Here is a 12,326-nt window from a genome sequence, read left to right on the forward strand (position 1 = left end):
TCCTCCTCCGTCATCAGCCCCACTTCAGAGCACTCCATATATTACTAGGTACTGTGCTGTTCTCGAAACACTAACCCCTCTCCCATCTCCAGCTCTCTCCAAACTGCATCCTTGTCCCCTTAGGCAGGCTTGAAAATGGACACTCCAGTTGCATCCAGCTTTACTTAGAGTATTTTACCCCTACTCTCTCTCTCTCTCTCTGTGTATCTCTGTCTCTCTCTCTGTCTGTCTGTCTCTCTCTCTGTCTATCTCTCTCTCTTTCTGTCTCTCTGTCTCTCTCTGTTTCTCTGTCTCTCTCTCTGTCTCTCTCTCTCTCTGTCTCTCTCTCTCTCTGTCTCTCTCTCTCTCTCTGTCTGTCTCTCTCTCTTTCTGTCTCTCTGTCTCTCTCTGTCTCTCTCTGTTTCTCTCTGTCTCTCTCTCTCTCTCTCTGTCTCTCTCTGTCTGTCTCTCTTTCTGTCTCTCTCTGTCTGTCTCTCTCTCTGTCTGTCTCTCTCTCTTTCTGTCTCTGTCTCACTCTCTCTGTTTCTCTGTCTCTCTCTCTGTCTCTGTCTCCCTCTCTCTCGCTCTCTCTCTCTCTCTGTCTCTCTCTCTCTCTCTCTCTGTCTTTCTGTCTCTGTCTCTCTCTCTCTGTCTCTCTGTCTCTCTCTGTTTCTCTGTCTCTCTCTCTGTCTCTGTCTCCCTCTCTCTCGCTCTCTCTCTCTCTCTGTCTCTCTCTCTCTCTCTCTGTCTTTCTGTGTCTCTCTGTCTCTGTCTCTCTTTCTCTTTCTCTCTCAATTCAATTCAAAGGGCTACCCCTACTCTCTCTCTCTCTTTCTCTGTATCTCTGTCTCTCTCTCTCTCTCTCTCTGTCTCTCTCTCTTTCTGTCTCTCTGTCTCTCTCTCTCTGTTTCTCTGTCTCTGTCTCTGTCTCTGTCTCTCTCTCTCTCTCTCTCTCTCTCTCTCTCTCTCTGTCTTTCTGTCTCTGTCTCTCTCTGTCTCTCTCTGTCTCTCTGTCTCTGTCTCTCTCTCTCTCTCTCTCTCTCTCTCTGTCTTTCTGTCTCTGTCTCTCTCTGTCTCTCTCTGTCTCTCTGTCTCTGTCTCTCTCTGTCTCTCTGTCTCTGTCTCTCTCTCTCTCTCTCTCTTTCTCTCTCAATTGAATTCAAAGGGATTTATTGGCATGTGAAACACATGTTTACATTGCGAAAGTAAGTGAAATAGACAATAAACAAAGTGAAATAAACAATAACAAATGAACAGTAAACATTACACTCTAAGGAATAGAGACATTTCAAATGTCACATTATGGATATGTATAGTGTTGTAACGATGTACAAATAGTTAAAGTACAAAAGGGGAAATGAATCAACATAAATGTGGGTTGTATTTACAGTGGTGTTTGTTCTTCACTACTTGCCCTTTTCTTGTGGCAACAGGTCACACATCTTGCTAGTGTGAGATTCCACTGCCTCTCTCTCACCTTGTCAAAGTAATTTTCACAGCACTTTACAATTACATTACGCCAGTGGAAAAGGTGACACTGTTCCTGAATGAAAATGGCCCCTGAAGACTCCATATTGCAGGATGATTGCCTATTTTGTACAGGCTATTTTAGGTGGCTCTCCAATAGATTTGGCCAATCAACATATTGCTCACTCCAAGTGTACTAGGTTAAAGGTGTCTGTAGCGTATCACAAAATACTGTTTGGAATTCAACTTAGACAGCCCTGTTATCTGTGAAAAATCTCCCATGTTACAGTTTTTTACAATCGCTAGGATCCATTTCTCAATACTTAGGTCACTTTTTCAAAAATCTTCACACAGTTCTCCTAACCAAATTTCAGCTTGGCACAGCAGTTCATTTCACGTTCAAAATGCCCTAAAACTACCAAAACACTTCATATATGTCTCAAATCAACTCGTTCTTCCATAACACTAGCAAAGGTTGTCCCCCAACAAGCACACACTGTCACTCATAAAACAACGACCTAAACAACACTAACAACAGGCAGCATTACACAATGTTTTCTTTACTAAACACGACACCTCTCTACTGTTTACAATTCACTGCAGTATATGTTACAGGAATGAATCAGACATGATGCAATATGCTTCAATATGTTTTATGTCATTTGTTGGCATTGAGTGATTCCAAAATACAAGAATTTGTATATACACCAGCTACCGATACAGATACAGTAGCAATGCTAGTCAACCCTGTCTTCTGCATTTGGCCACAGGTCCTCATCCATGTCACATCTTATGTCATCTTGGGCAATACACCTAGAAAAGAATCTTTTGGCATGCCTGGTCCATCCCTAGCAATCTTCTGCAGATATGTCCAGGCATCCAGCATTTGTTGCGTCTAGGAGGGACGTTTGATCATGTGGATGGTGGTCATAAACCTCCACCTCCATGAGGAAAATAATTCCTCTATGTGGTTGAGGAATGGAGAGTAAGGAAGGAGGAAAAGTGACATCATCCTGGGATGGGCTGCAAACCACTCTGTGTCTGCACGGGAGTGGTGAAATGCCACATTGTCCCATACAATTACAAACATTGGCCGATTTGGCCTCACTGCAACCCTTTCCTCACCTGACACAACCCTTCCATAGAGGTCATCCAGGAATGAAATGAGACGCTCGGTGTTGTATGGTCCAATTAGCGGTTTGTGTAACAGCAATCCATCAGAGGATACTGCTGCACACATTGTGATGTTGGCACCCCTCTGGCCCGGGACATCCACTGTGGCTCTTTTCCCAATCACATTCCTTCCTCGCCGCCGTGTTCTGGCCAGGATGAAACCAGCCTCATCCACAAAGATGAATATGTGGGGTGTTTGCCTGGCTTCAATCTCCATGACTCTCTAAAATAAATCCACAAGGCACCATAGTTTCCATTATACCTAAAAACATGCCTCTGCCCTGTTTGGTTTAGTTCAAAACCAGTTGTGTATTTTATAGTCATTTTACCTGGACTTATTGGTTCCTGAGTTGCTTGACTCGTTCAGAGTCTCAAAGGGGACAGTGTACAACTGCTTCATCCTGACTTGATGTTGTTTCAGGACTCTAGAAATATTTGTTATGCTTACATTGTCTGCCAACACTCTGTCCCGAATCTCTGTGAGTTTTATGCCATTGTTTCTGATGACAATATCAACGATTGCAGTTTCCTGCACAGCAGTGAAAATCCAACCTCTCCCGCCTGTAGGAGGTAACCGTTGGGTCCTAAGCAGAAATACAAAAACAATTACAATTACACACAAGTAGGTTTGGAGGCTTTGCTCAATTGACTTCTGTTATGTGCAGTTCAGTCAGATGCCTTTGCAGAATGCACATCTTACCTGTTGTTTTGCTGGACATTTCTCAGAATAGATGCCACTGTTGAGCGTTGCAGATTTGGCTGCACTCTCAGACCAGCCTCTCTCATTGAGAGAGACCATGATTTATTACATGATCAATTATAGTAGCCCTAATCTCATCTGAGACTACAGCTCTTGATCTTCCTCTCAGTCTTCTTCCACCATGCATACGTACTCCTCTCCCTCTCCCTCTCCCAGCCACTCTTCTTCCTCTGTCAGCCACTTCTCTATCTCTGTCTGGGTCCATGTTTACATTACAGTACAGCATTTTTACTAAGATGTCCCCTTTTGTATAGATGGTAATGTAATTGAAAGACTAACACCTGGGCAGGTGTTCAGCTACAATGGGAATCAGCTGTGGTTGGTCTAATTGTTTTGATAGTATTTAATCTTTTAGATTTGGAATATATTTCAATATGGTATTACTGTAGAAATGTAGCACATTTCTGTCTTATTCATTTTTGTGTTATTGTAGGTTTTGAACTTCAGTTTAACAGTTTTGAAAAGAGTATGTAAACATGTGCAAATTGGCCTGTAGGTACATAGAGATTTGGTGGTGGTTGTATCTGAGTGAGAAAAGAGTTCATGAAAATTGAAAGATGTAGTCATTGAATGCATTTTGTGTCAAAGCAATGACAAATGATCCATAGTTGTGCTCACTGTGTGAAGAGTTTTGAAAAGTGACCTAAGAATTGAGAAATGGGTCCCAGCGAATGTAATAAACTGTAAATAGGAGTGAACTTTCCCCTCCCTGTCTGAACCTCTATAGGACAGTGTTAACATTTCTCGGCATGGCCAGCCCTGTGTTTTGACCTTTGTGTCTGGTTGTTAAAGGCCTGGCGATTGTCTCTGAAAAGGTCAAGAACTTCAGGACCTCCTCCGTCTGTAAACTTTACCCTGCCCTTCGTGTGTGTGTGTGTGTGTGTGTGTGTGTGTGTGTGTGTGTGTGTGTGTGTGTGTGTGTGTGTGTGTGTGTGTGTGTGTGTGTGTGTGTGTGTGCGTGTGCGTGTGTGCGTGCGTGCGTGCGCGTGTGGTGGGGTTGTGCCCTCCTCTCCTCTGTGTTGTTTGTTTAATCTTCTTCCAGAAGACAGACAGTGAGAACCTTCTCCCTTCATCTCCTCCCTCCTCCTTCCTTCTCTCACACATGAGCAGAAGAGATGCCATGCTAAGTGGTGTGTGGGGGCTGCCTCCCGCTTGTCACATGTCAATCTGAAACAGAGCAGATCTGACCCGGGTGTGTTTCTCTCGCACCGCCTCTCTCTTTCAATTCAATTCAATTTCAATTTAAGGGCTATATTGGCATGGGAAACATATGTTAACGTTGCCAAAGCAAGAGAACTAGATAATAAACAAAAGTGAAATAAACAATAAGAATTAACAGTAAACATTATACGCACAGAAGATCTAAATTAATAAAGACATTACAAATGTCATATTATATATATATACACTGTTGTAACGATGTGCAAATAGTTAAAGTACAAAAGGGAGAATAAATAAACATAAATATGGGTTGTATTTACAATGGTGTTTGTTCTTCACTGGTTGCCCTTTTCTTGTGGCAACAGGTCACAAATCTTGCTGCTGTGATGGCACACTGTGGTATTTCACCCAGTAGATATGGGAGTTTATCAAAATTAGGTTTGTTTTGGAATTCTTTGTGTAATCTTAGGGAAATATGTGTCTCTAATATGGTCATACATTTGGCGTTTGGCATTTCCACCTCATTTTGTGGGCAGTGTGCACATAGCCTGTCTTCTTTTGAGAGCCAGGTCTGCCTACGGCGGCCTTTCTCAATAGCAAGGCTATGCTCACTGAGTCTGTACATAGTCAAAGCTTTCCTTTTTTCTTTCTCTCTCTCTCTCTCTCTCTCTCTCTGTGTCTCTCTCTGCATCTCTGTCTCTCTCTCTCTGTCTCTCTCTTTCTTTCTCTCTCCGTCTCTCTCGCTCTCCCTCCCTCTCTCTCTCTCTCTCACACGATCTCCCTCTTTCTCTCCCGGTCTCTCTCTCTCTCTCTCCCTCCCTCTCTCTTTCTCTCTCTCTCTCTCTCTCTCTGTCTCTCTCTGCATCTCTGTCTCTCTCTCTCTGTCTCTCTCTTTCTTTCTCTCTCTGTCTCTCTCTGCATCTCTGTCTCTCTCTCTCTGTCTCTCTCTTTCTTTCTCTCTCCGTCTCTCTCGCTCTCCCTCCCTCTCTCTCTCTCTCTCTCTCACACGATCTCCCTCTTTCTCTCCCGGTCTCTCTCTCTCTCTCTCCCTCCCTCTCTCTCTCTCTCTCTCTCACACGATCTCTCTCTTTCTCTCCCGGTCTCTCTCTCTCTCTCTCCCTCCCTCTCTCTCTCTCTCTCTCACACGATCTCTCTCTTTCTCTCCCGGTCTCTCTCTCTCGTCAGGCTCCATGCAGGTCATGAATAAGACACGTAGTATCATGGAGCAGGGCGGGACTCACTTCTCCAACGCCTTTGTGACCACGCCCATGTGCTGTCCTTCGCGCTCCTCCATGTTGACGGGGAAGTACGTTCACAACCACAACACCTACACCAACAATGAGAACTGCTCCTCCCCTTCCTGGCAGGCCCAGCACGAGACTAGGACTTTTGGAGTGTACCTCAACAACACTGGCTACAGGACAGGTCAGTAGTCCGTACAGATTGACACACACACACATATTTACTTGAAGTCATCACTTATCTCTTATACAATTAGGGCAAACACTAATTTAATTGAGAATTCAAAAACCTTTCTTAATTAGATTACACATTTAACACTCTTAGTTAGGACTTGTGAAAGCCATCAGATGTGTTTTCTACTGTCTGGTGTTCTGTTCTATCCTGTCTGGTGTTCTGTTCTATCCTGCCTGGTGTTCTGTTCTATCCTGTCTGGTGTTCTGTTCTATCCTGTCTGGTGTTCTGTTCTATCCTGTCTGGTGTTCTGTTCTATCCTGTCTGGTGTTCTGTTCTATCCTGCCTGGTGTTCTGTTCTATCCTGTCTGGTGTTCTGTTCTATCCTGTCTGGTGTTCTGTTCTATCCTGTCTGGTGTTCTGTTCTATCCTGTCTGGTGTTCTGTTCTATCCTGTCTGGTGTTCTGTTCTATCCTGTCTGGTGTTCTGTTCTATCCTGTCTGGTGTTCTGTTCTATCCTGTCTGGTGTTCTGTTCTATCCTGCCTGGTGTTCTGTTCTATCCTGCCTGGTGTTCTGTTCTATCCTGTCTGGTGTTCTGTTCTATCCTGTCTGGTGTTCTGTTCTATCCTGTCTGGTGTTCTGTTCTATCCTGTCTGGTGTTCTGTTCTATCCTGTCTGGTGTTCTGTTCTATCCTGTCTGGTGTTCTGTTCTATCCTGTCTGGTGTTCTGTTCTATCCTGTCTGGTGTTCTGTTCTATCCTGTCTGGTGTTCTGTTCTATCCTGCCTGGTGTTCTGTTCTATCCTGCCTGGTGTTCTGTTCTATCCTGCCTGGTGTTCTGTTCTATCCTGTCTGGTGTTCTGTTCTATCCTGTCTGGTGTTCTGTTCTATCCTGTCTGGTGTTCTGTTCTATCCTGTCTGGTGTTCTGTTCTATCCTGCCTGGTGTTCTGTTCTATCCTGCCTGGTGTTCTGTTCTATCCTGTCTGGTGTTCTGTTCTATCCTGCCTGGTGTTCTGTTCTATCCTGTCTGGTGTTCTGTTCTATCCTGTCTGGTGTTCTGTTCTATCCTGCCTGGTGTTCTGTTCTATCCTGTCTGGTGTTCTGTTCTATCCTGTCTGGTGTTCTGTTCTATCCTGCCTGGTGTTCTGTTCTATCCTGTCTGGTGTTCTGTTCTATCCTGCCTGGTGTCCTGTTCTATCCTGTCTGGTGTTCTGTTCTATCCTGCCTGGTGTTCTGTTCTATCCTGCCTGGTGTTCTGTTCTATCCTGTCTGGTGTTCTGTTCTATCCTGTCTGGTGTTCTGTTCTATCCTGTCTGGTGTTCTGTTCTATCCTGTCTGGTGTTCTGTTCTATCCTGTCTGGTGTTGTGTTATATCCTGTTGTGTTCCATTCTATCCCCCTAGGGTCGTAGTCCACCATATCCTGTAGATAATAGGGGGTAGTAGTGGACTATATCCTGTAGATAATAGGGGGTAGTAGTCCACTATACTCTGGAGATAAATAGGGTGCCATTTGGGATGCAACCTGAGCCTCTTTCAGAGTGGATGGCCATTCAGTACGCAGGCTGAGCCTCTTTCAGAGTGGATGGCCATTCAGGACGCAGGCTGAGCCTCTCTCAGAGTGGATGGCCATTTGGGGTGCAGGCTGAGTCTCTCTCAGAGTGGATGGCCATTTGGGGTGCAAGCTGAGTCTCTCTCAGAGTGGATGGCCATTTGGGGTGCAAGCTGAGTCTCTCTCAGAGTGGATGGCCATTTGGGGTGCAGGCTGAGTCTCTCTCAGAGTGGATGGCCATTTGGGGTGCAAGCTGAGTCTCTCTCAGAGTGGATGGCCATTCGGGACAAAGGCTGAGTCTCTCTCAGAGTGGATGGCCATTCTCTGGCAGACCTTGCTGTTTCACCCAGACAGAAGCTGACATTCTAGGTTTCTTTACTAATGCAATAGTTGCTTTTACATTAGATACAGTACTTGGCCCCCAGCCATAACAGAGAGAGAAGTCATTTCTGGAGCCAGCTCTGACATTCCCTTTGTCCTGTTCTCCAGAAATCCCAGAATTTATAGGAAAAGAACACACACAAGCATGTGTGCTCATACACACACATTCCATTCCTTTATTTTTGTGCACACACATTCACTCACTTTCAAAACCCTTATTTGAAGATGTGGTCATGTGCTTGCTTTGAAGTTACACCTTTGTGACTCATTCCAAATGAAAGGGGAGGCGCTGCACAGCACTGCAGTGGTATAATTTCATCGCACACATGATTGGAAATCTAGAAAAGAAATGTAAAAAAAACTCAAGAGAATCTCAATTGGTTTTACACTCGGTGACATGTTGTAACATCTGTTCCAAGCAGTCTCCCTAGAAATCCTCCACGTTACTACTGACGGAAACCAAAGCCCACATCGGTCTACACTGTCTGTGCATCGGCCATGTCCTGCCTCTCCCCAACAACCCAACACTGCCTCAACCAAAGGCCTCCTGCCATGCTAAAACCTATCCGCTCTTAATGTTAACGTTAAGCCCCTGAAGAACTCTCTCTCCCCCAGAGAGATACACCTGGGCAGGCGTCTATCCTCTTATTCAGTATGATTGGAAAGGCAACACTGATCCTAGATCACCATTCTTACTCTCAGACACTTTGTGAATACGGTCTGATGTAGGTAGTGTATTCTCCCTCAGCTACTGCCTGCTAATCCACAAGGAGAGGAGCAAATCAGATCAGAATTCTGTCTCTAGCATTTATCCAGACAGACTCAATAGTAGTTGTAGTAGTGGTAGTAACAGAAGCAGTAGTAGTAGTAGTAGTAGTAGTAGTAGAAATAGTTGTAGTAGTAGTAGCAGCAGTAGTATTAGTAGTAGTAGTAGTAATAGTAGCAACAGTAGGAGTAGCAGCAGTAGTAGTAGTACTAGTAGTACTAGTAGTAATAGTAGCAGCAGTAGGAGTAGTAGCAGTAGTAGTAGTATCAGTAATAGTAGCAGCAGTAGGACTAGTAGCAGTAGTAGTAGTATCAGTAATAGTAGCAGCAGTAGGAGTAGCAGTAGTAGTAGGAATAGTAGTAGTAATAGTAGCAGTAGCAGTAGCAGTAGTAGCAGCAGTAGCAGCAGCAGTAGTAGTAGTAGTAATAGTAGCAGTAGCAGTAGTAGTAGTAGTAGTAACAGTAGTAGGAGTAGCAGTAGAAGTAGTAGTAGTAATAGCAGCAGTAGCATGTGTTAGCAGCAGTAGGAGTAGCAGTAGTAGTAGTAGTAATAGAAGCAGTAGCAGTAGTAGCAGCATTAGGAGCAGCAGTAGTAGCAGTAGTAGTAGTAGTAATAGTAGCAGCAGTAGTAGTCGTAGTAGTAGTAGTAGTAGTAATAGTAGCAGCAGTAGTAGTAGGAGTAGTAGTAGTAATAGTAGTAATAGTAGTAATAGTAATAGTAGCAGCAGTAGGAGAGGCAGTAGGAGCAGCAGTAGTAGCAGTAGTAGTAGGAGTAGCAGTAGGAGAGGCAGTAGGAGCAGCAGTAGTAGCAGTAGTAGTAGGAGTAGCAGTAGCAGTAGTAATAGTAGCAGCAGTAGGAGCAGCAATAGTAGGAGTAGTAGTAGTAATAATAGTAGCAGCAGTAGGAGTAGCAGTAGTAGTAGTAATAGTAGCAGTAGCGGTAGTAGCAGCAGTAGAAGTAGCAGTAGTAGTAGCAATAGTAGCCGTAGTAGCAGTAGTAGCAGCAGTATGAATAGCAGTAGCAGTAGCACCAGCAGTAGCAGTAGTAGTAGCACCAGCAGTAGCAGTAGTAGTAGTAGCAGCAGTAATAGTAGTAGCAGTAGTAGTAGTAGTAGTAGCAGTAGTAGTAGCAGCAGTGGTAGTAGTAGCAGCAGTAGCAGTAGTAGCAGCAGTAGTGGTAGCAGCAGTGGTAGTAGCAGTTGCAGTAGCAGTAGCACCAGCAGTAGCAGTAGTAGTAGTAGCAGCAGTAGTATTAGGAGTAGCAGTAGTTGTAGTAGCAGATATTATTCATCCTAATCAGGCAGGTTGTTTACATGGACGATATATTGGAGATAATATAGGACGAGTACTGGAAACAATAGAATACTATGAAATATCGGGGAAACCAGGTCTGGTTTTCACAGCTGATTTTGAAAGCGCTTTTGATAAAGTACGACTGGAGTTTATATATAAATGCCTAGAAAATTTCAATATTGGAGAATCTCTTATAAAATGGGTTATAGTTATGTGTAGTAACCCTAGGTGTAAAATAGTAAATAACATCTCAGAAAGTTTAAAACTGTCAAATGGAGGAAGAAATGGTTGTCCACTATCGTAATATCTATTTATTATTGCCATCGAAATGTTACCTGTTAAAATTAGTTCCAACCATAATATTAAGGGATTAGAAATCCATGGCTTAAAAACAAAGGTGGCATTGTACGCTTATGATTCATGTTTTCTTTTAAATCCACAATATGGATCCCTCCACAGCCTCATAAGGGATCTAGATACTTTTTCTAACCTCTCTGGATTAAAACCAAATTATATTACGTGTTGGATCACTAAAAAATTCAACTTTTACATTACCGTGTAGTTTACCAATAAAATGGTCTGACGGGGATGTGGACATACTTGGTTTACAAATCCCTAAAGAAAGAAATGATCTCACTCCAATCAATTTGTATAGAAAGTTAGCAAAAACAGATAAGATCTTGCTACCATGGAAAGGAAAATACCTGTCTATTTGTGGAAAAATCACCCTGATTAATTCTTTAGTCATATCACAGTTTACCTATTTGCTTATGGTTTTGCCTACACCTAGTGACCTGCTTTTTAAATTATATGAACAAAAAATATTGAATTTTATTTGGAATGGCAAGCCAGACAAAATTAAAAGGGCCTATTTATATAACGAATATGAATTCGGGCAGAAACGATTAAATATTAAAGCATTAGACTTCTCACTAAAGGCATCAGTCATACAAAAGTTATACTTAAATCCGAAATGGTTCTCTAGTAAATTAGTAAGAATGTCTCACCCCATGTTCAAGAATGGCCATTTTCCCTTTATTCAGATTACAACTGCTCACTTTCAGTTATTTGAAAACAAAATAATCTCTAAAATATTGTTAGTTTTTAAACAAGCCTTAGAAAGTTGGTTGCAATTTCAGTTTAATCCACCTGAAAAGACAGAACAAATAATACAACACATATTGTGGTTAAACTCAAATATAGTGATTGGTAAAAAAAAATTAAAAATGTGCTACAATTTTCAAAAAAGGTATAATTTTTGTAAATGATATAAATAGGACTGGTGGAGTTATGTCACACACGCAGCTAACACAGACTTACAAAATTACAACCAACTAATTGCAGCATTACCACAAAAATGGAAGAGGCAAGTAGAAGGGGGAAAAAGTAAGGAACTTGTCTGTCGGCCCTGCATTAAAGACCATAAATGGTTAAAGAAAATAGAGATGAATAAAAACATATAACAATTTCATTTAAGGACCAAAAAAATTGACAGCTGTACCATATAAATTGCAAAATAGTTGGGAAGAGATTTTCGATGTACCGGTTCCATGGCATATGGTTTATGAATTGACACGCGAAACAGCGCCGGATTGAAAACTTCTAATTTTTCAATTTTCATTTTTATACAAAAATTCTTGCAACCAATAGAATGTTATATATATATGGGGGATACAACCTTCCCAGCTCTCCAGATTTTGCTGTGAGGAGGCACAGTCATTACATCATTTATTTTGGTACTGTCCATATGTGGCTCGTTTTTGGTCACAGGTCCAGGAATGTCTGAAGAATTGCAACATTTACCTAGAACTAATGCTGCAGACTGCAATACTGGGTGATTTGAAAAGTCATAGTCAATCAATAAATAATATAATAATTATTTTAGCAACATTTTTTATCTTTAACTTACAATCTGTAGAAGCTATGAGAACATGAAAGGTTCAGTACTTTTGTGAAGCATCACAGCACAGTTGAAAAATATATGGCAAATAGAAATGCAGAATGGATGGTGTTAAGAGATAGATGGGAGAGGTTGAATGGAGCTGAAGGGTGGGACTAATAACAACAAGATAACTAATGTAAAACAATCGGCGTCTGTAAAATGTATATTGGTTCAGAGACTTTGTGAAATAGCACAGTAACAAATTGAAATCAAACTGGATGGACTTCAGAAATAAGGACTGGAAGGATTAAAAACAGACAAAATATAACTATTGTAAAATTTGATTGTGTCTGTAAAATGTGTATAAAATGTATAAACTGAAGGTATAAGTGTTATTGTTTATTAGTTTACTCCAATTGTGGGAGGGGTGGAAGGGATTGTGGGAAATAATAAAGGGATACTCTAAGAAAAGTGTGAATATGTAAGAATGTTCATGTGTAT

General features: G+C 42.1%; 1 protein-coding gene across 5 annotated transcripts in view; it reads left to right on the forward strand.

Annotated features, from left to right (window-relative positions):
* LOC106566486 (extracellular sulfatase Sulf-2) overlaps positions 1–12,326 on the forward strand; it is a 291,339-nt gene that overhangs the window by 221,576 nt on the left and 57,437 nt on the right. For all 5 annotated transcript variants that reach the window (XM_045692958.2, XM_082959853.1, XM_045692960.2 and 2 more), the window contains one exon: positions 5,726–5,965. In XM_045692958.2, the coding sequence (XP_045548914.1) occupies positions 5,726–5,965 (240 nt within the window). The remainder of the gene's footprint in view (positions 1–5,725; positions 5,966–12,326) is intronic.

The sequence above is a fragment of the Salmo salar genome, chromosome 13 (genome assembly GCF_965601325.2).
Source record: "Salmo salar chromosome 13, fSalSal1, whole genome shotgun sequence".
In the NCBI taxonomy this organism is placed as follows: Eukaryota; Metazoa; Chordata; class Actinopteri; order Salmoniformes; family Salmonidae; genus Salmo; species Salmo salar.